The sequence below is a fragment of the Rousettus aegyptiacus genome, unplaced genomic scaffold, assembly GCF_014176215.1.
Source record: "Rousettus aegyptiacus isolate mRouAeg1 unplaced genomic scaffold, mRouAeg1.p scaffold_m13_p_11, whole genome shotgun sequence".
NCBI classification, from domain to species: domain Eukaryota; kingdom Metazoa; phylum Chordata; class Mammalia; order Chiroptera; family Pteropodidae; genus Rousettus; species Rousettus aegyptiacus.
Window position 1 is genome coordinate 16,889,699 of NW_023416286.1, and position 19,649 is coordinate 16,909,347.

General features: G+C 33.4%; 1 protein-coding gene across 2 annotated transcripts in view; it reads left to right on the plus strand.

Moving 5' to 3' along the window:
- INTS6 (integrator complex subunit 6) overlaps window positions 1-19,649 on the plus strand; it is an 82,375-nt gene that overhangs the window by 59,016 nt on the left and 3,710 nt on the right. For both annotated transcript variants that reach the window (XM_016143075.2, XM_016143076.2), the window contains 10 exons: window positions 3,144-3,296; window positions 3,422-3,554; window positions 4,437-4,531; window positions 7,705-7,815; window positions 8,767-8,982; window positions 10,979-11,105; window positions 11,968-12,110; window positions 12,329-12,560; window positions 16,824-17,195; window positions 18,454-18,547. In XM_016143075.2, the coding sequence (XP_015998561.1) occupies window positions 3,144-3,296; window positions 3,422-3,554; window positions 4,437-4,531; window positions 7,705-7,815; window positions 8,767-8,982; window positions 10,979-11,105; window positions 11,968-12,110; window positions 12,329-12,560; window positions 16,824-17,195; window positions 18,454-18,547 (1,676 nt within the window). The remainder of the gene's footprint in view (window positions 1-3,143; window positions 3,297-3,421; window positions 3,555-4,436; window positions 4,532-7,704; window positions 7,816-8,766; window positions 8,983-10,978; window positions 11,106-11,967; window positions 12,111-12,328; window positions 12,561-16,823; window positions 17,196-18,453; window positions 18,548-19,649) is intronic.

Genomic DNA, 19,649 nt, shown 5'->3' on the forward strand with positions numbered 1-19,649 from the left:
GCTGTTGAATCCTAATAGAAATTCAAAACCAGTATCACAAGCATCATCTATTAATATTACTCTAGTGGTCTTTTGGAAATTATTATAAGCCATGGAGGTTTTTGAAGTGTGGATAAGATTTCAGTGGGGAGAGGGAACAGTATGGAAGTAAAAAAGTGTGAAAGAAAAGAGGTGTATTCAGAGGAATATCAAGTAGCTGGGTATAGGTAGGTCGTAACACAGTTGTAGAACATTGAGAATACTATTAAATGAACCAAATTGTTCATAACTTTAAATACAAAGTTAAGGTATTTAAGCTTCTTTTATTGGGGCTCAAAGAATAACTGAAGACATTATTACACAGTGCTGTTTTAGAAAAATTAATCTGGTGGTGGTTATTTGCAGCAAAATTAGGTGAGTTGAAAGGTAAGCAGGTTTCCTATTGGGCTATTGTTGTGGTTCACATAAGAGGTAGTAAGAGTTTAGATTAAGATTATGAAAGAAAGAAACATAAGAAATAGATAATATTGGAAAGAACTGGCAAAATTTTGTAACTGAAAAATATTAGAGGTGAAATAAAATTTTTATGAATAACTTTCAAATGAGGGGTATTGAAATTGAAATTAAATGTGATTTAGTAGAGATTTATTCTAAATTAGAATCATGGCTCTTCCAATTATTAGCTATGTATCTTTGATTAATTATCTTCTCTAAGCCTTAATTTCCCATCTGTGAATTGAAGATAGTAACTCCTGTCTCAGGATTATTTTGGGGATTGAACAAAATAATAAATGCAAAATGTTCTTTCCCAAATTCTAGAAGATTTTTTTCCCTCTCCCTTTTCCTGTTGGACTTCAATCTTTTCATTTTAAAAAAAGTGAGTTTCATGGACTGATTCAATAAGCTATGTGTTAGGTGCATGCTAGATACAGGAGCACTAGATGAGTAAAATATAGTGCTTAGCCTCTTGAACCTTACTTACCATTCCATAGGAAAGTGGGACATGTAAGCATAATAGAAGAGTACAGTGCACTGACTATAGTAGAGGGGCACAGTGAATCCAGAGGGAGGTAGTGTCTAACTGCCTGGTATGTATTTGGGGAGGAAAGGGTGTCAGGAAAGAAATCTCTTAGTGGTTAGTACTTGCCAGTTCAGACTTCTAAACTTTGTTTACAATATCCAAGTGAGAAAAGAGTAGAACAGTCAGGGATAACATGTGACATAGAAGCACGAACGATGATGATTTATTTGTGCAAGTGCAAGTAGTTTGGCATGGTGAGAGAAGAAAGTGTACATGGTATGATGATCGGAAGGCAGATAGGGACCAGATCATCAAGGATCTTTGTATATGCTATTAAAAGAGTCAACTCTATTTTTAGGTGACTGGCTATTGTTTTTACCAAATAATTTCAGATAGGGTAATTACATGATCATGTTTAAATTTCAGGGATGAATTAGCGGGGGCTGACTTATTAGGGGGACTAATTTAAAAATAAGTAGTTGTGCTAGTCTAGTCTGAGAAATGATAAAGGCATGAATTAGAGTGATAAGTAATAGAAGATAAATTTTAGATGAGAATTTAGTACTGACAGAATAAGTACTGAGCACTTGCCATGTTTAAGTGTTCTGCTAAGTGGCTTAGAATTTGTGGAATCATTTTATCTAGGTCTTTGTGAAAGTTAAATATGGAATATAAGGGGGAGATATTAAAGATAATACCTAGGTTTTTAGAACAGGTTTTATGGTTTGGGGAGAAATAAGGAATTAGATAATAATGTGTCTGAGGCACCTAAAGGAGATTTAGGTTATGTCAGTTGGGTAAATAAGAGAAATGAGAGGGATCTGGTTCCAACACAGTAGATTTGGGAGCCACCAGTGTATATAGGTAGTAACTGAGGCTAACAGAGCCCTTTATATAACTGTGAAATTTCAAATTATTACCTTCTAGCTCATATCTTCTTCACCAGTCTTCAGTTGATAAAAATTTGTTTATTTTTCACTTTTCCAACAAGTATCTATTAATAGGTCATGATTCAGGATCCCAGGGCAGGGATCACCGTGTACTTAGGGCTCCCTCCACCACCCTGGGAGGACGGAGGACAGAGGAGAGGTAGATGGAGCTGGTTCAGGTCTTCCCATGAAACATGCCTTCTGCCCGGGGATTATCCCAGGCCAACACCCAGGATATGGGGCAGAAGCCTTTGTACACATGTTAATATTATTCGCACATGGAAACATCACCCCCGTTAGTGGGTGTTGCCTTCTCACAACAATGGAATTTGATGTAGTTGTAAGTGAGCAATTCTTGGTCTGGTTCTGAGTGAGGAAGCTTCTGTCAAAAGAAGCAGTCTAGTAGTTCTCCATTTTGGTCTTCTGCCAGTGTGTTGACTTTTAAAGATGCCCCCGAAGCAGTGTGAAGCTCAACATGACCCTCAACAAAGATTTTTAGGAAGACTATTAAGGGGGAAATAGAGTAACATGTACCCCCTCCTTTTTCCTTTGAAATATTATGTTTTTTTGTGTCTCTAGAAGTAGGGTGTATAAACCACAAAGGTAATCAAAACAGTCTACCAGAATAGGGAAGGAATACATTAGAACTTCCATTTTTGTTTATTTTATTTTATTTTTGATATTACTTTGATATATACTTTATGTACTTATACATACATGTATATACTTAATAATTTACAAATTTATAAATATATATAATGTCCTAACAATACTGAATATTCAAAACCTTCTACCGATCAAGTTGGAAGATACGACTCTGTATAAGCAATTAAAATTACTACAAGTAAGGACTTAGGAAGGTTTTTATATGTTCCTTGTTTCTTAGATGTAAAAATTAATGAGTACTTAATTAATGAGTACTTATTTAATTCCAAAATTTTGCATTCAACTTCTCTAAGAAAATTTGATTTTAAACCTAAAAGTATTTTTATTCTGTATAGATTTTTAAGTTTTTGTCTTTTTCTTGTGAATATTGTATAATTTATGCTTTACATTTCCAACTGTTTTCTTTCAGCTTAATGATGCTTTCAGTAATACCTTAAACTCTTACTAGCAAAATTGAGGAACTGAGTATATTTTTGAGATAGGGATACTGAAAATAAGTGTTTTTCTGGTATTTTATATAAATAGTAATAATGAGAATTTCCTTTTAGCCACCTCGTACATCTCATCCTGTAGTGAAGTTTTCCTGTACAGATTGTGAACCAATGGTTATTGACAAATTGCCTTTTGACAAATATGAATTGGAACCTTCACCACTGACTCAGTTTATCCTGGAAAGGAAATCTCCTCAAACATGTTGGCAGGTGAGCTGAACAACTATAGTGACTTAAAATTTTAAGTTAGATGTTTCTTAAAAAGTTAAATTGAATCAATGGTTTATGCAGTAAAGTTTATTAAATATAAAGTTTTAACCATAACTTTCTAACAGGTATATGTGAGCAATAGTGCGAAATATAGTGAACTTGGTCATCCGTTTGGTTACTTGAAAGCCAGTACAGCACTGAACTGTGTCAACTTATTTGTGATGCCTTACAATTACCCAGTTCTCCTTCCCCTTTTAGGTAAGTCATTCTTGTCACATTCTCCGTGACTCAGCATATTGACCAGTTTTTCTAAAAACAACTTTGGGAACAGGTCTTTGTAAGTTTTCTTGTCTGCTGAAAATTAATGAAACTTTTTTAATATTCTAAAATACCAAACCTATTGAAGGCTGTTTTATTGTGCCCTATTTATGTTTGTGATAAACTAAAAGGCAGTATCAAAACACCTTTGAGTGGACAACTAGTGAGGGTATTATATTTAAAGTTTTTAAATATTCAATGTTTTTTCAAGTTAGATTTCTTACATAAGATTGCTAATTCAGGCTTTGTATTTGGTAAATAAGATTTTGTGAAGCATATTTATAAGATCTGAATGGATTTTCTAAGAATTTAGCTATACTTTAGTGCTATACTTGGCAAATATTTTTTTAAATGAATGAATTTGTTCCAAAATAATATGATAAAAGCCTAAAGTTTCTAGGGACCATCTGGCTGTAATATTTGAGGAATATGGTTGAAGAAGACTAATTTTCTTCCATGAAATCATATCAGATTTAAAAGTTAAAATCAAAATATTAGTAGGTGTATCTTATAGAAAACACTGTGCATACTTTATTTCTGTCCTCCATCCTGTTTCATGTCTGGGTCTAGGTAGGCTGTAGATTTTTCTTCTGTATTTTCTGTTTCTACCTTTATTGTTACATGTAATTCTATATCATAATTGGTATCTTTTCATTTTTAAAATTAATCAAAAATGCCAGAACCAAAAATTTTACTTCTTTTATTTTTGTTACAAGTTTGTTTCGTGTTTCTCTTCCTCTTTAAAAATGAAACTTACTTGACTTGATTTTTATCTGTGAAAACAATGAGTGATGATAGTTTGTTCATGTTATACATTTATAGATGACTTGTTTAAAGTACATAAAGCAAAACCAACATTGAAATGGAGACAGTCATTTGAAAGTTATTTGAAGACAATGCCTCCCTACTATCTTGGGGTAAGAATGTTATTGTTAAAAATAAACTTGTTATAAGGTTTTATATAATATTTTATATAATTACAGCATAATTTACTGTATTGCTATTATAGATTAAATGTCATGAAAATCGAGTGTACAGATGACTAATAGAGATGTAATGGGAAAGAAATGTTTCGGTGATTTACAAAATAATCATGATAGTGAACACCTGTCCCTCGATTTATGTGGATTAACTGTTCCATGTGGTTTTTTTTACATGGAAGAAAACTGTGTAAAGAGTCTACCAGTACAAAAAAAAAAATACTAAAGAAATAAGCCAACATAAGTTATAAAAGTATTTATGTCACATATTTTCACACAAAAAAAATGCTAATGAAAATTCAGAAAAAGCAAAATAAATTTTATTCACTCTAGGTGTCTCTACTGTAATCTAAAGCAATCAGCCTCTTTTTAATTGGCACAAAGTCCACTATCTTCACTCGAAATTGGAAGTTCTATTTCAGTTTCACTATTTATGTTTATGTTTTGGATGATCTTTTAAAAACCCCACCTTTTGCTAAGTTTTTATAAATTTTTAGATATACACTGCAACATTTTTAAAAAATCTTGTTGAAATTTTAAGGCTCGTTGGATGTTTGGATCGATATCTAGAATTGCTGTTTCCAGTTTTGTGGCCAATTGAAGAACTTTGTAAATATTTTCTGCAGTGAATGAAACTGGTTCAAGGCCACTATCATATTCATCAGCAGGATGGGCTTCAGATATTAAGTGAATTAATGTGATCAACTAGTAATTTGTTAATATCGTCTGTATTCAAATTGTCAGAGCCTTCTTTTTGAAATTTATTTAATAAATTAATAATGCCAGTTAATCCCTCTTCAGTTGTTGGAACCATATTTCCTGGTACAACCTCTTCTGGCCATGTTGCTTTCCAGCAAGCATTTAAAGTTGATGATTTTCTAGCACTCAGAAGCTAAAAGCAGTATTCTTGATACAACTTAAAATTGTATATTTATTCCAGGCTTCTGTAACTGTAAGTGATTCATTATCTTCAAGCTTATTAAAAATATCATTAAGACTCTATTTAATATAATTAATCTTACAAAGGTGGAAATAATGCCTTTATCTAAAGGTTGAATCAAGGTAGTTGTATTTGGTGGCAATATACAACTTTTATATCTGGATGTTCTAAATTGTGTAGATGACCAGGTACATTATCTAAAAGTATTTTAAAAGTAAGACATTTTCTTTCATCTAATTTTTAGCAAAACATTTGTAAAACCATCCTGAAATATATCAGTAGTCACCCACGCTTTTTTATTTGCCATCCCATGAATGAGATCATTAATGATAATGTGTGTTAGTATTAGTTCTTTGTACATTGTTGCATTAAGCTGTTGTTTTTTTTAGAAAGAGTAATCACCAATAATGGAAATAAAAACTGCGTAAAATGAGGCTGTGTAAATGGAAACCACATATAAAAATGCTGTGTAAATGGGCATATTTACTGTGTATAAAAAAAATGCGTGTAAAAAAAACACCATGCAAATCGAGGGATGGGTGTATGTAATGCTTACTCTATGCTTAGTATTATCCTAAGTGCTTTACATGTATTTAACCTCATTTAATTTATATAGTAGCCCTGCGAAGTAGAAATGATCATTGTTCTTATTTTATAGATTAGGCAACTAAGGCACTAAAAGATAAGGTAATTTGTCTAAGGCTACATTGCTTATACACGGGGGACTGGAATTCAATCTCAGGCAGCCTGACTTTAGAATTTAGGCTTTTAATCTCAATTGTTGTACTACCTTTTAAAATTGCAGTTTTAGAATATTTCTCTGTAAGGGTACAAAATGGTTTTTATTGCATATTTTCTAACTCTCCAAAAATATGTTTTCAGTAGATCATAGAACCATATATTTTTAGAATCATGAATTTTCTGATTACTTAAAACCTAGTTTATCATAGTAGATAAGACCAAGAACATATATATTACTAAGTACACTATTTTATGAAAAGTAACTTCTTACCAAAAGAACCTACACTGAAAAAAACACTTTTAAACTTCTGCTTTTAATATAGGAATATTATGGCATTTGACTATAATCTTTGTAAATGGTTCCTAATAAGAACATTAATTTCTTGAGCTGTGAAAATCATGTTTTTTATAGTTTTAAGAGAGAAATTTTATGAGTGTCTAGCACATAGTGCCTGCCATGTAAGAGAGTGAAAAAGAAGAAACACTGTGAATATGAACTGTTACATATGTTGACTCATTTACATTTCATTTACATTTACATTTCATAGCAACTTGGAGGACTTAACCTGGAGGACTTAATGGGTATTAAATACAAAGCTGGGATTTGATTCTGGTTTGACACAAGTGCTTTTACACTTTTTAATATGTCAATGAATTATCATCCTTTTTCTGTCTTTGTCCCATTCACATATGCTAGACACTTCTGCTTGTGGTATTTTTTCACTATACAAAGTGGTTCTCAATTGGTTTCTCCTTACAATGAAAAATTACTTCATTATACCACATCCATAGTAAATATTAGACTCTTTTTTTCTCTTTATTTTTTCTTCAGAGTTGTTTCTGGGTTTTTTTTGTTTTTTTTTTTTCAGCTCAGCTAATGATAATAGTAAATACCTACTGAATGCTTACTGTGTACCAGATGCTTTTATAAGTGCTTTACATGTAGTAATTTAATCCCATGACAGCTCTATGAGGTGGATAATATCATCATCTTTCTAGTGAGAAACTAAGGTACAGAGAGGTTATATAACTTGTTATAGGGTAACAAAGCTAGTAAGTGGTGGAGTCACAACCCACTGTTACCCAAGATAGACATATTGTTTTCTTTGACTCCTTTTTAGTTACCCAGATTCTATCAAATCTACTTCTGCAATGTGTCTTCTGCCACTTCTTCCAAATTTAATAATATCTCCAATGATACTAGGAGGTCCAGGACTTCATTCTTTATTGCCCTTGGTGTTATTATTATAGCCTCTAATCCTTTTGAACTATTTAGACTGTTTTTCATACTGTTGAAAACGTTTTACTGAAATGCAAATATGATTATGTTACTGTCTTTTTGGAGAAATTTTCAAAACTGACTTAATACATGTAGCCATAAATTTTTGACAGCCTTAGGATTGAGTGATGTTTTCTTTTTTACTTATAGCCTTTGAAGAAAGCTGTTAGAATGATGGGAGCACCTAACCTAATAGCAGACAGTATGGAATATGGACTTAGTTACAGTGTGATTTCATACCTCAAAAAGTTGAGTCAACAGGTAATGTTAAGAAATGGAGCCATTAAGTATTTTGAATAGTTTTGGCTGAGATGGTTAACAAACCAGATGTTAGTGTTTGATAGTTTTAATGGAATTTTATTATATTAGTATATTACATTTTAAAACAACATACATTAACAATTCTGCCTCAAGTACATGGCATGCTGTGTCTTCGAATGTTAATGTTTCAAATAATTTCTAGTTTATGAAAATAGCTTTATCAGTGTAGTCCTAGACTTCTTGTGTGTCAACATTCTTTGTTTTGTGAAATTCGTCTTAGAAAGTTGTTTTACTTAGACAAAATAGCAGTTTCTTTTGAAATGTTTATAAAAGACATTGAATTTTGTCATTTTGGGCATGGATCACATTAACAGGTACTATGGTAATTAAGCAGTATACAGTTCAATTGACTGCCAAGTTATTAATGTCAGTTAAAATACATTATTTTACCAGTACTTCTGCCATCTTGACTTTAACTACTAATCGAAGTGCGAGTTGTAAAGAGTCAAAATATTGCTATTAGATTCCACTGAAAAACTACATTATTTGCCTTATTTATGAACATTTAGTTTTGTGCTAATAACAGTATCTTTAAGTGAATATTGCTGAGATGATTTTTTTTTCTAGTTTTATATCACCTCTGAATTAGAAATACATATTTTCATTTAGGGTGCCTTTATGTTTCATGATATAAGTGTAGTGGGTAATAATAAAATAAATTGAAGTTGTATTTGTTTTTCCTGCTCCAAAAGGCTAAAATTCTAATAATTTAACATCATAAGACATTGTTTAAATTATATTTAATTTACCAAGTAATTAACATAAAGTACACTACTGGAGTTTTTAATTTCTTATATACTTTTTAAATATAATTATATAAGACTAAAAGTCCAATATTTAATTTACCAATTTAGATTATATCAAGACGATTCTTATTTATTTTTACTTTAGGCCAAAATCGAATCTGATCGAGTCATTGGATCTGTAGGCAAAAAAGTAGTACAGGAAACAGGAATTAAAGTTCGAAGCCGATCACATGGTTTATCAATGGCATATAGGAAGGATTTTCAGCAACTGCTCCAAGGGATTTCAGAGGATATTCCTCACAGACTGCTGGACCTTAATATGAAAGAATACACTGGTTTCCAAGTTGCTTTGCTCAATAAGGTAATAGTACTGCTGTAGTTATATTCTGTTGTATTGTTGATTAATTGATACTCGGTTTGTCCAAGCTATCATTAAATTGTTGAATTTGAGAATTGAAACAGACACGTACATGGCGAATGAATGAATGGATGCATTGATGAAGAGTAAACGAACCCATTTATTTTAAAGATGAGTAAACAGAGGCTTAGAGATGGCTTAAAGTTATATAGCTAATGGTAGAGTCACTGTAGTTCAGTACTTAAACTGATGACCTTGGGTGCACAGTGTGATCATAAAATGCTTTATGAATACTCATTATTTAAAAAAGGTCTTTATCAAACAGACAAGCTAAAATTTGTATGGAAATGTAAAAGTACTAAAATAGCTAAAACAATTTTGGAAAAGAATAAAGTTAGAAGACTTACAATATCTAATTTTAAAAGGTCTATAAAGCTACAGTGATCAACACATTGTGTTGTTGCATAAGGGTAAACTCTAAGATCAATGGAACAGAATAGAGTCTAGAAGTAGGCCCTCACACATGTAGTCAATTTTTCATAAAGGTGCCAAGATCATTCAGTGAGTGAGAATACAGTCTTTTCAACAAATACTGCTGGAAAAATTGGATATCCATATTCAGAATAATGAACTTGACCCTTACCTAACATTATTTGAAGTAATCCTGGTCTTAAATATAAAAACTAAAACTATAAATTAGAAGAAAACTGGAGAAAATTTTCCTGACCCTGGGTCATGGATCATTGAAGATTTCTAAAATACAACACAAAAAAACACTTGATAAATTGAACTTTATTACAATTAAAATTTTTGTCTTGAAACTTCGAAAACTGAACAGGAAGTTACAGCCTAGGAGAAAAGCATATATTGAATAAAGAACTCATACAACTCAATAATAAAGAGACAAGTATCCCCATAAAAAAATGAGCAAATACTTGAATAGGCAGGCACTTCGCCAAATGAGATAGACAGGCTCAAACAGGGACATGAAAAGATGCTCAACCTTACTGGCCTTTAGGGGAAGGGAAATTAAAATCATAATGAGATTCCACTTTATACCCACTAGAATCACTAAATTTTTAATAAAGGATTGAAAAGTATCAAGTGTTGGTGAGGATGTAGAGTAACTAGAATTCTCATGCACTGCTGATAGAAAATAGTTTACAGTTTCTTAAGAAGGTAAATATATACTTGATATATAACCAGCAATTCTACTTGTAGGTATCTACACAAGAGAAATAAAAATATATATCATAGAAGCATTATTCGTAATACCCCCAAACTGAAAACAATCCAGTGTTCATCAACTGGTGATTGGATAAAAGATATGGTATATCCATGTAATGGAATACTACTATGCTACAGTAAAAAGGAAGACTGCTGATACATGAACAACATGGATGAGTCTCGGAAACATCGTGCTAAATGAAAGAAGCCAGATAGAAAAGATTAGACATTTTAAGATTCTATATATAAAATGGAATATAGAGAGACAGAAAGCAGATATGTGGTTGCCTGGGGTTAGGAATAGGGATTGACTACAAATGGGCACAAGGAATTTTCTGGGATGATGGAAGTGTTCTAAAACTAGATTGTGGTGATTATTTCACAACTATAAAGTTACTAATATTCATCAAACTATACATAAATGGGCAATTTTATGGAATGTAAATTATACATCAAAGCTATTTTTTAAAAAATCTTCAAAGTCTTTAAAATTCAGAAATATATTTTATAAGATGTTTACTTCTCTTAGCCAGAATGTATAATAAAATCTTAAGTTAGATGTGAATTTGAAATTATTTGGTTGAGCTCACTACTGATTTTTTTATCTTTTGGTTCCCAAAACAGTACATTAAGATTACATCATAACTCTTTATTTTTAAAGCTAATTAGTTAACTTGTATATCATATTTTCAAACCTTAGGAACAGGCTAGAGATTTTAGTCTCTTAATTCTATGTTTGTAAATAACTTTTATCCTTGATTGTTTTGCATAGGATTTGAAACCACAGACATTTAGAAATGCATATGACATACCAAGACGGAATCTTTTGGATCACTTAACAAGAATGAGATCTAATCTTATGAAGAGCACCCGCAGATTTCTTAAAGGACAGGATGAAGGTTAGGTCATGGTTTTAATATTGGTATTTCTTTTGTAAATTTTTTCCTTTATATTGAAAAAACATAATATGGTAATATTATAACTCTTAAGGAATTATTAATTCTGTAACATGGTTATACTGTAACTCTTAATGAATTATTACAGTAGTAGTACATTCTCATTGTAAATTCAAACAAATGAAGAGTGAGTCATCCCTGAGTCTTTCTACATTTTGTCCTACCATTACTATTACCCCAAATTCTGTTCCCCAGAGGTAACAACTTTGTTAACAGCTTAGTTTCTTTTTTTGCTTTTTTATACAATCACATACACAGACACCTACCTGTAGCCATTGCCTTGTGACATACAAATATCTCATGGTTTAACTCTGGGTGGCCAATACCTGTCATATTCTGATATTTCCTTCAACTGTGTCGATGGCATCTACTACAAATGAAGTCTGATGAAAATTTAACCCTTTGATGTCTCTGATGCAAGCATTCCAACTCTAGCTTTATGTAAAAAGGGTTACTGGTGATTTCTTTTTTTCTGTAAATTCAACTATAATTCTGTTAATTTGGAATAGAGTAGAAGAGAGGTTCCTTTTCATAATAAGCTTACACATATTGCTTACTCTATGCACTGAATTAGCTGCAATATTTTCGTTTTGTTTAAAGATAAAAATCAATTATTTAAAATTTTGTTTTAAAAATCTCAAAGATGTTTATGTCACACCATTTAAAATGGCAATAAATTAATTAATTTAGAATATGTAATAAGGGAAGATTGCCTAGAGTAGCATCAGGTATCATTCATAACTAGATAACTAGAACAGCTTTTAGTAAGTTTAATTTTTGTTGTTGCTCTATTCTGTTTGAAAAGATCAAGTGCACAGTGTTCCTATAGCACAAATGGGGAATTACCAGGAATACCTCAAGCAAGTACCTTCTCCACTCAGAGAACTTGATCCTGATCAGCCTCGAAGGTTGCATACATTTGGCAATCCGTTTAAGCTGGATAAAAAGGTAAATTTGAAATGTTCCATTGTATAAATTCATTTGTGTTAGGTACTAATGATTTACCAGTTTTTAATTTAACTAAAGTAAGCTGAAGCTATTTTCCTGGTGGAGTATCTAATAAATGTCAACATAGTTAAATATAGTGGTTTTAATGGGAATTGGAATTGTGTCATTTAAAAACTATATGTAAATTCAGGGAAATTATATATATTTTTTTGTTATAGGGGATGATGATAGATGAAGCAGATGAATTTGTGGCTGGACCTCAAAATAAACATAAACGACCTGGAGAACCAAATATGCAAGGGATCCCTAAAAGACGTCGCTGTATGTCTCCACTACTAAGAGGCAGACAACAGAATCCAGTTGTGAACAACCATATTGGAGGAAAAGGACCACCTGTACCTATAACTCAAGCACAGCCAGATCTTATTAAACCCCTTCCTCTTCATAAAAGTAAGAGTTTAAAGAAAACAACCATTTGTTACTTTTTGGTTCTTCAGAGAACAAATTTTTAAATAGATTTTGGAAAAAAATAATGAAGTCCAAGAGTGTCTAGAGAAGATATTTGTTTAAGTTTTGGCATGTAATTATTTTTATGTCTTTTTAATGAATGTTTGTCGAACATTTCATATGTTCATTTGTTTTATTAGCTATAATGAACTAAAATATTGTAAATCTGAAGATTTCAAAATAGTAGTATTTAAAGGGACATTATCAATACCCTTAGAAAGATGGTTTACAATATCAGTTTAGTGCAACAACTAATTATTAAATACCTATGTTATTTTAGAAATGCTAGGCATTGAGGTATAGCAGTGATTAAGAAAGTAGTGATCTCTCCTTTCATTTATAATGAATGAAGAAAGCCATTAAACATATCATTAGAAGTATGGTGAATGTTATAAAGGGAAGTCAGATATGTTGTGAAAGTATTTAGCAAGAGGATTTAACTTAGTCTGTAAGGTCAAGACATTTTACTGAGGAAGTTATTGAAACCAACACTTGAAGGATGGATGGGAATTAGTTAACTAAAACTGTGCATTTGCCTATGCTACAGGTGTAGTCAAAGAAGATATTAAAATATGTGTAAAGTAGACAGTGAGGAGAAGGGCATTAAGGGACAATATGACTCTGCTAAAATGATTAGCATTTTATAAAGACCAGGTTGACTGACTATACTTTGTGGACTATGATCAGCGAAGAATAAGAGTAGATGTAGGGAACCTTTAATGAAATAATGGATTTATTGATTATAGGTAGTGATCATGATGGTTTATAACATCTTAACTGGAGAGAAAACAAATATTGTATACTTCCTGATAGAATTATACAGAGCTACTACTTCTGAAGTTGTCTTACCCCCAATTTTTTTTTTAACATCAATCTTATCAAGCCTCTAGATCTAATTACCTATTTATAGGAGATTCAAAGGACAGAAAAACATGTTAAATGACAAAACAGGGATACAATGAGCAAAATTCAAACTATGAAAACTGTAGGACAAAGAATCGTGTGTGTGTGTGTGTGTGTGTGTGTGTGTGTGTGTGTATTTCCAGAAAAAAATGCATACCAAAAAAGAGTTACAGAAGGATTTTATAGACTCAGAGGTAGCTAAGAGACATATAAACCACTGTAGGTTTGATTCTGATTTGGACCCTGAATCAAACAAAATCAAACTTTTCCACAAACAGAAAATATGTAAGGTAATTAAAATTATGGACAGTGACTATATATTTGATGTTGTTAAATAATTATTTTGGATGCACAGGAATGGAACTGGTTAGGAAACCCAGGGAAGACTAATGGTGACTTGAGAGTTGTGAGAAGAATATATATTTGAGAAATAATTGGACCTATCAGCAGAGGACTTAGCGATGACTGACAAGATGTTGAAGCCAGGGCAAGGGAGGAGTCAGGCTTGCGGGACACTGGGTAGATGTAGATAATGGTGTCAGAGGTGGAGTCAAGGAAGAGATGATAAGTGAGCTTAGTTTAGAAGTGCATATTAGATAGCCAAGTAGACATCCTAAGTTAGAAGATGATTATTTGAGTTTGGAACTCAGGAGAACAGGATTATGCTAAAGAGGTAGGTTCAGGAGGCAGTTTATTCTCCCTTGGAGTGCGTAAAATCTTACCAAGGGAAACAGAAGAAAGAGCTTAAAAAAGACCTTTAAAGTGCCAAAATTGGAGGATATAAGGTTCAGAAAGGAGATTGAGAAGGGGGAATCCAAGAAAGAGGAAAAAATAGAGAAGCATTTACTGTTGTGGAAGATAAAGGGAAGGAAAATTGAAAGGCTGGTGGTCTCAATATTTCTTAAACGGACTAGAGGATTAGAAAGGTTTTGTTAGTCTTTGGTTATCTTTGCAAGGGCAATTTTGGTGCAGTAAAGGAGGTAGAAGACTGAAGAAGTGGATTGAAGAGTGAGAGATGAGAAAATGGAGACAATGAGTGTAAACAACCAGTTGAAGATGTTTACTTACGAAGGGCAAAAGGGATATGAGGATGGTAGCTAGACAAGGTTATGAGGTTTAAAATGGTGATTTTGCTTTGTTTTTAAGAGAGTTGAGCATGTTCAAATGTTCATGTGATCAAGCCAATAGAGAAGGACCATTTGAAAGTGAAGATGAGAAAAAAACATAATCAGCATAAAAATCACTGAAAAGGGTGAAGGGAATGGTTCAGATCCCAATAAAAGAATGCTACTTCCAGTGAAGCAGAATGAGTATGGGTACAGGTTTAATGGTGGGAAGCAGAGCAAGTTCCCATCCCATGGCTCTGCTTTTCTTTCCTCTGTGAAGCAGGAGGTGTCATATACTGCTGGGAGGAAAGGAGAGATTGGGATAGTAGGAGATGTGAAGAGAGTGGGGAAGATTTGAGTTATCTTTTGTGGAAGAGGGATAAAAGATTGCTAGGCAGTTCCGAGATCCAGGTACAGACAGTAATTGTGCCCTCTCTGCAGACCTGGGTCACATTTCTCCGGCAGCGCTCACTCCAGATGCAGGTCTGGAGCAAGCAGGTAGATACAGAGTCATCAGATGTGACTGAGGGTCAACTATGTCCTACCAGTGTCATGGGAGAGCACTAACATGAGAGAATTTAGGACATTGGTAAAATGTGGTATGTTACGGGATATAAATTGATAGATAAAATGAATATATAGAAGGTATCTAATTAATAGGAAGGAAAAAGCGAAAGAATCGCTGGAGTCAAGTCTGGCGGAGCTAAAGAGCAGTAGTAGGAGGTACTGCAAAGGTAACGGCTAAGCTTCTCTATAGCTGGATTTGTGTTTGACTTGAGAGGCAACTGTGTAGGTAGAAAAGATCTTCAGAGAGGAGAAACGAGGCATTGGGAGGCCAGGTTCTTGCCAGCCTATCTGCTTAGACACTGAAGTCGTGCACTGCAGCTCTTCTCAAACTTTGATGTGAATCATGTGGATCACCTGGGGGTTTAGTTAAACTAGACTCTAATTCATTTAGTTGGGGTGGGGCTTTTGATGGTCATGTCTCGCAAGCTCTCAGGTGGTGCTCATGCTACTTGTCTGCAGACCACATTTTGAGTAGTAAGGACCTAGAATGATGTCTTGAGTGACATGGGGGTAGGAGAACGTCTGAACCAGGTGGCAGAGACATCCATCGCTGCAGAGCTGTGCCTGGAGATCAAGAAAGATAGTAATGAGAAGTGAGAGGATGAGTAGAGTGACATAGTTGACCCTCAAAAGTGCAAGAGCGTTTTTTTTGGTTTGGTTTGGTTTTTTAATAAGAGTTCATGGAAAAAGGACTTCGAGGTAGTACTGGGATGTGAAGGGATTAGTGATTCTACATCCATGGAGAGTGTTTGAGAGAAAGCAGTTTCTACATCAGGTCTGAAAAGGAGAGCCGTTTCTTTGCAGCAAAGCTGCAAAGTTAACAAAGGAGTTGTAGAAGATATTAGTAAAGTTTGCATATCATGGAATATAATTTAAGAAGGAGTCAGAGTTGGATGGATTTTTGTGGGGATGAGTTTACATTTTGGACAGTAAGTGAGGGAGGTAGAGATGAATTCAGCTTGGTGTCCTGGAGGTTAGGTGAGTAGTCAGGGAACTTAGAATCAGCTGCTTTCTGTGGGCAGCAAGTATAGTAATCTAATGTTAAGTGGCAAGGTGGCAAGTTTTTGTCCAGTTGTCTAAAGAGCTGAAGTGGGCACCAGGTTCTGCATTGCTAAAGTAATGAAGACTGGGTGGACGAATATAAGAAAAGGGTGTACTGTGAAATAACCTGTTTGGTGGTAGGTTACCTGGAGAACATTGAATAGTTTAAAGTCCCTGTGTTTATTTTTGCCTCTATATGATAATAGATGGATAAGACAGGTAGGTTGGAATGATCTAGGTCTAAAGAAGGATAATTACAGTAATCTTGATCAGATATATTTCCCTAAAGCAGTAAAACCCTACTTGTTCAATATGCCGTAGAATAAAACAGAGAACTATAAGCTGATTGAAGTTGCCCCCCATCCCGCGGACCCAAGGGCAGAAATTGTATAGATTTTGTAAATATAGTGAATGTTTGATGTTGAATTCACAATATTTTTGGCAAAGCTTAGGAACTATATCATATTATTTATTAATTTGCATCAGTCAAGGTCAGTTGTGATTTGCTATAATGATGTTTCTTTGTAGCTTTCTTTACTGTGTGCTTTGAAATTCTCTCATCATTTTTTCCCCTTATCTTTGTTTTCAGTTTCAGAAGCCAGTAATGATTCGACAATAGATGATGTGGTTGAAAATCATGTTGCTGACCAACTTTCATCAGATATTACACCAAATGCTCTGGATACTGAATTTTTGACATCTTCTCCGGCCAATTTACTAGAACGACCGACCAATCATGCAGAGGCTCTTGGTCATGACCATTTAGGAACTAATGACCTTGCTGTTGGTGGATTTTTAGAAAATCATGAGGAGCCAAGAGATAAAGTACAGTGTCCTGAAGAGAATCTACCAGCATCTTCACTTAACAAAGGAAAGAAATTGATGCATTGCAGAAGCCATGAAGAAGTCAACACTGAACTAAAAGCACAAATAATGAAAGAGATCCGAAAGCCAGGAAGAAGTATGTATAATTAGAGATAATCCTCAGATTTGATTTCTGTGTGTGCTCAATAGAAAAAAAGTTAAATTAAAGGACACATCTGATTCTAAATCAATCTTGCATGATATGTAAGCTATATAAGGTTTGATTATTTAGCTGACAAACACTTAACTGAATATCTGCTAAATCCAAAGTACTGGACTGAGTATGGTAAGTAGAGGGGACTGAGAGCACAGGAAGCACAGAGATAAATTACACGTAGTTCCTACCATGATGGGAACCCATAGCCTAGAGCGCAGCGGTCCCCAACCTTTATGGCATCAGGAACTAGGGCTCCTATGGGAATCTAATGCCTGATGATCTGAGGTGGAGCTGAGGCAGTGATGCTAGTGCTGGGGAGTAGCTGCAAATAGAGATGAAGCCTCGCTCTTAGGCCCTCTGCTCACCTCCTGCTGGGTGGCCCAGTTCTTAACAGGCCACGGACTGGTGAGCACTGGTCTAGAATATTCTTTTAACTAGCAACTGGAATTTTAAACACCAAAAGATGTGAATGTTAAACAACTTCATGTTTGTAAAGTTTGTTGCATAGTGCCTGCCCCTGTGTTTAAGATTTAAATTGTGATGGTGAGTAGGGATATGTTTAGGTTAAAAAACTGAAGTTATGAAAGCTATCTATTTATATGAATACAAAAGAACATTGTGGGATAAAATTTCAGTATTATTGGCATTCATTTAGAAGGTGCTGGCAGATGACTTGCTGTGATACAGTGACCCATGGGTGGTCCAAAAGTGGATAAGACTCAGTCCTTGCCATTCAGAATCTTATAGTTCGTGGCAGAGTGTTTTGTGAAAACCAGAAACCGAAGTAGCACTCAATCTATTTTATTTTTTTCCTACATGTACCCCCAACCTCTGTCTCGCTATGTTAGCTGTACTTTAGAATTTAAATTATAAGGATGGCTTTTTGTAAAGGCAACTTGCTTCTTACTTTTAAGTGACACTACCAAAATGCTACTTATTCATACTTCAATCTTTGATACCTTAATGGGAACTTTTACCAAAAAAAGCAGTGTTTGACAAATTATTTTATCTTTTTTGATACATGATGAAATATATGTATAATAAAATCTTTAGTGAGCAGTAAAAATTTTATGTAAAATATTTTTGTTTTTGTCTTAGTATATTTTGATGTAATAAACTGCAATAGAAAAATATTGAATAAGAGTGCAAAGGAAAGCCACTTAATTTTTTTTTTTTTTTTTGCTTCTCTTGTTTTAAGAATATGAAAGAATCTTCACTTTACTGAAGCATGTGCAAGGCAGTTTACAAACAAGACTAATATTTTTACAAAATGTCATTAAAGAAGCATCAAGGTAAATAATCTATCGAATATTATAGTCAGTATTGTTTTAACAGTATCTATTTTGTACTTGTATTGCTATGCATATATATGACACATTCATATATGTACTTTTGTCTTTTTTTAGTTCATTTTTAAGTTCATTTAAAAAGAAACCATATACAAATTCTTTAGAAATTATGAACCTTTCCTCCCTATAAATTACAGATACTTGCATAATTCTCATTCTGCTCTGTGGCTTTTTTGGTCTCCTTTATATTTTATAGTCTTTAATTTTTCTCCTTTTTATATTTGGACTATGGTTAATATTAATCAGCAATTAGAAATAACCTTAAAGACAGTATTTTAATGCAGTTTGTATGTGGGAAAACATGTAGTTAAGGGGACCAGAGTCAGACAAATGGGCCTTATTCTGATTGCTTCAGTAGCCCGGGATTATGTACTTTTGTATGAGGAATGTGGATCAAGATTATAAATGGTAACTACATAGTGCAGTTAACTGAAAAGCATAGTTGTATGAGTTTAGTGAGTACAGAAAAGCATTTTTAATTTTTTTCTTTAAGACTTAGTATTGTAAGAAGACTTAGGGTTTATCTTATCCGTCCTTCCAAATAGAACCATTCTTTAATTGGTCTCCCAATTTCTTCTATGCTACATTTAGAGGTTGTTTTAGAGCAGTTCTCTCTCTCTCTCTCTTTTTTTTTTTTCGTGAGTGGCTAGAGTATATATAGGTCACTTAGAACATGCAAGATAAGGACATAACTTTTCATATTATTTGTTTTGAGTATTTAACCTTTTCTGCTCTTTATGTAACATTCTGTCAGCTCAAACTCCATGGATTTAGTTATATTTCTGGTGCCTGTTACTTTGCCACCTTTTAGAGAGTTGTATATTTTATTGCGGCTATTCATTAGTTTACAAATAGAAAGGAAGTGGGTATTGATTGGGCAGTGTTTGGGGATATTCTAAAAAGTATCACCAGTATTAATACTTATGTAGAAAAATGCAATTTTAGTGTACTTATTACTGGAAAATTTTTTAAATTACGGCTTAAACTTTAACTGTTTGTTATATTCTCTCCTCAAGATGTCGATAATTATCCTTGATTTGCCAGC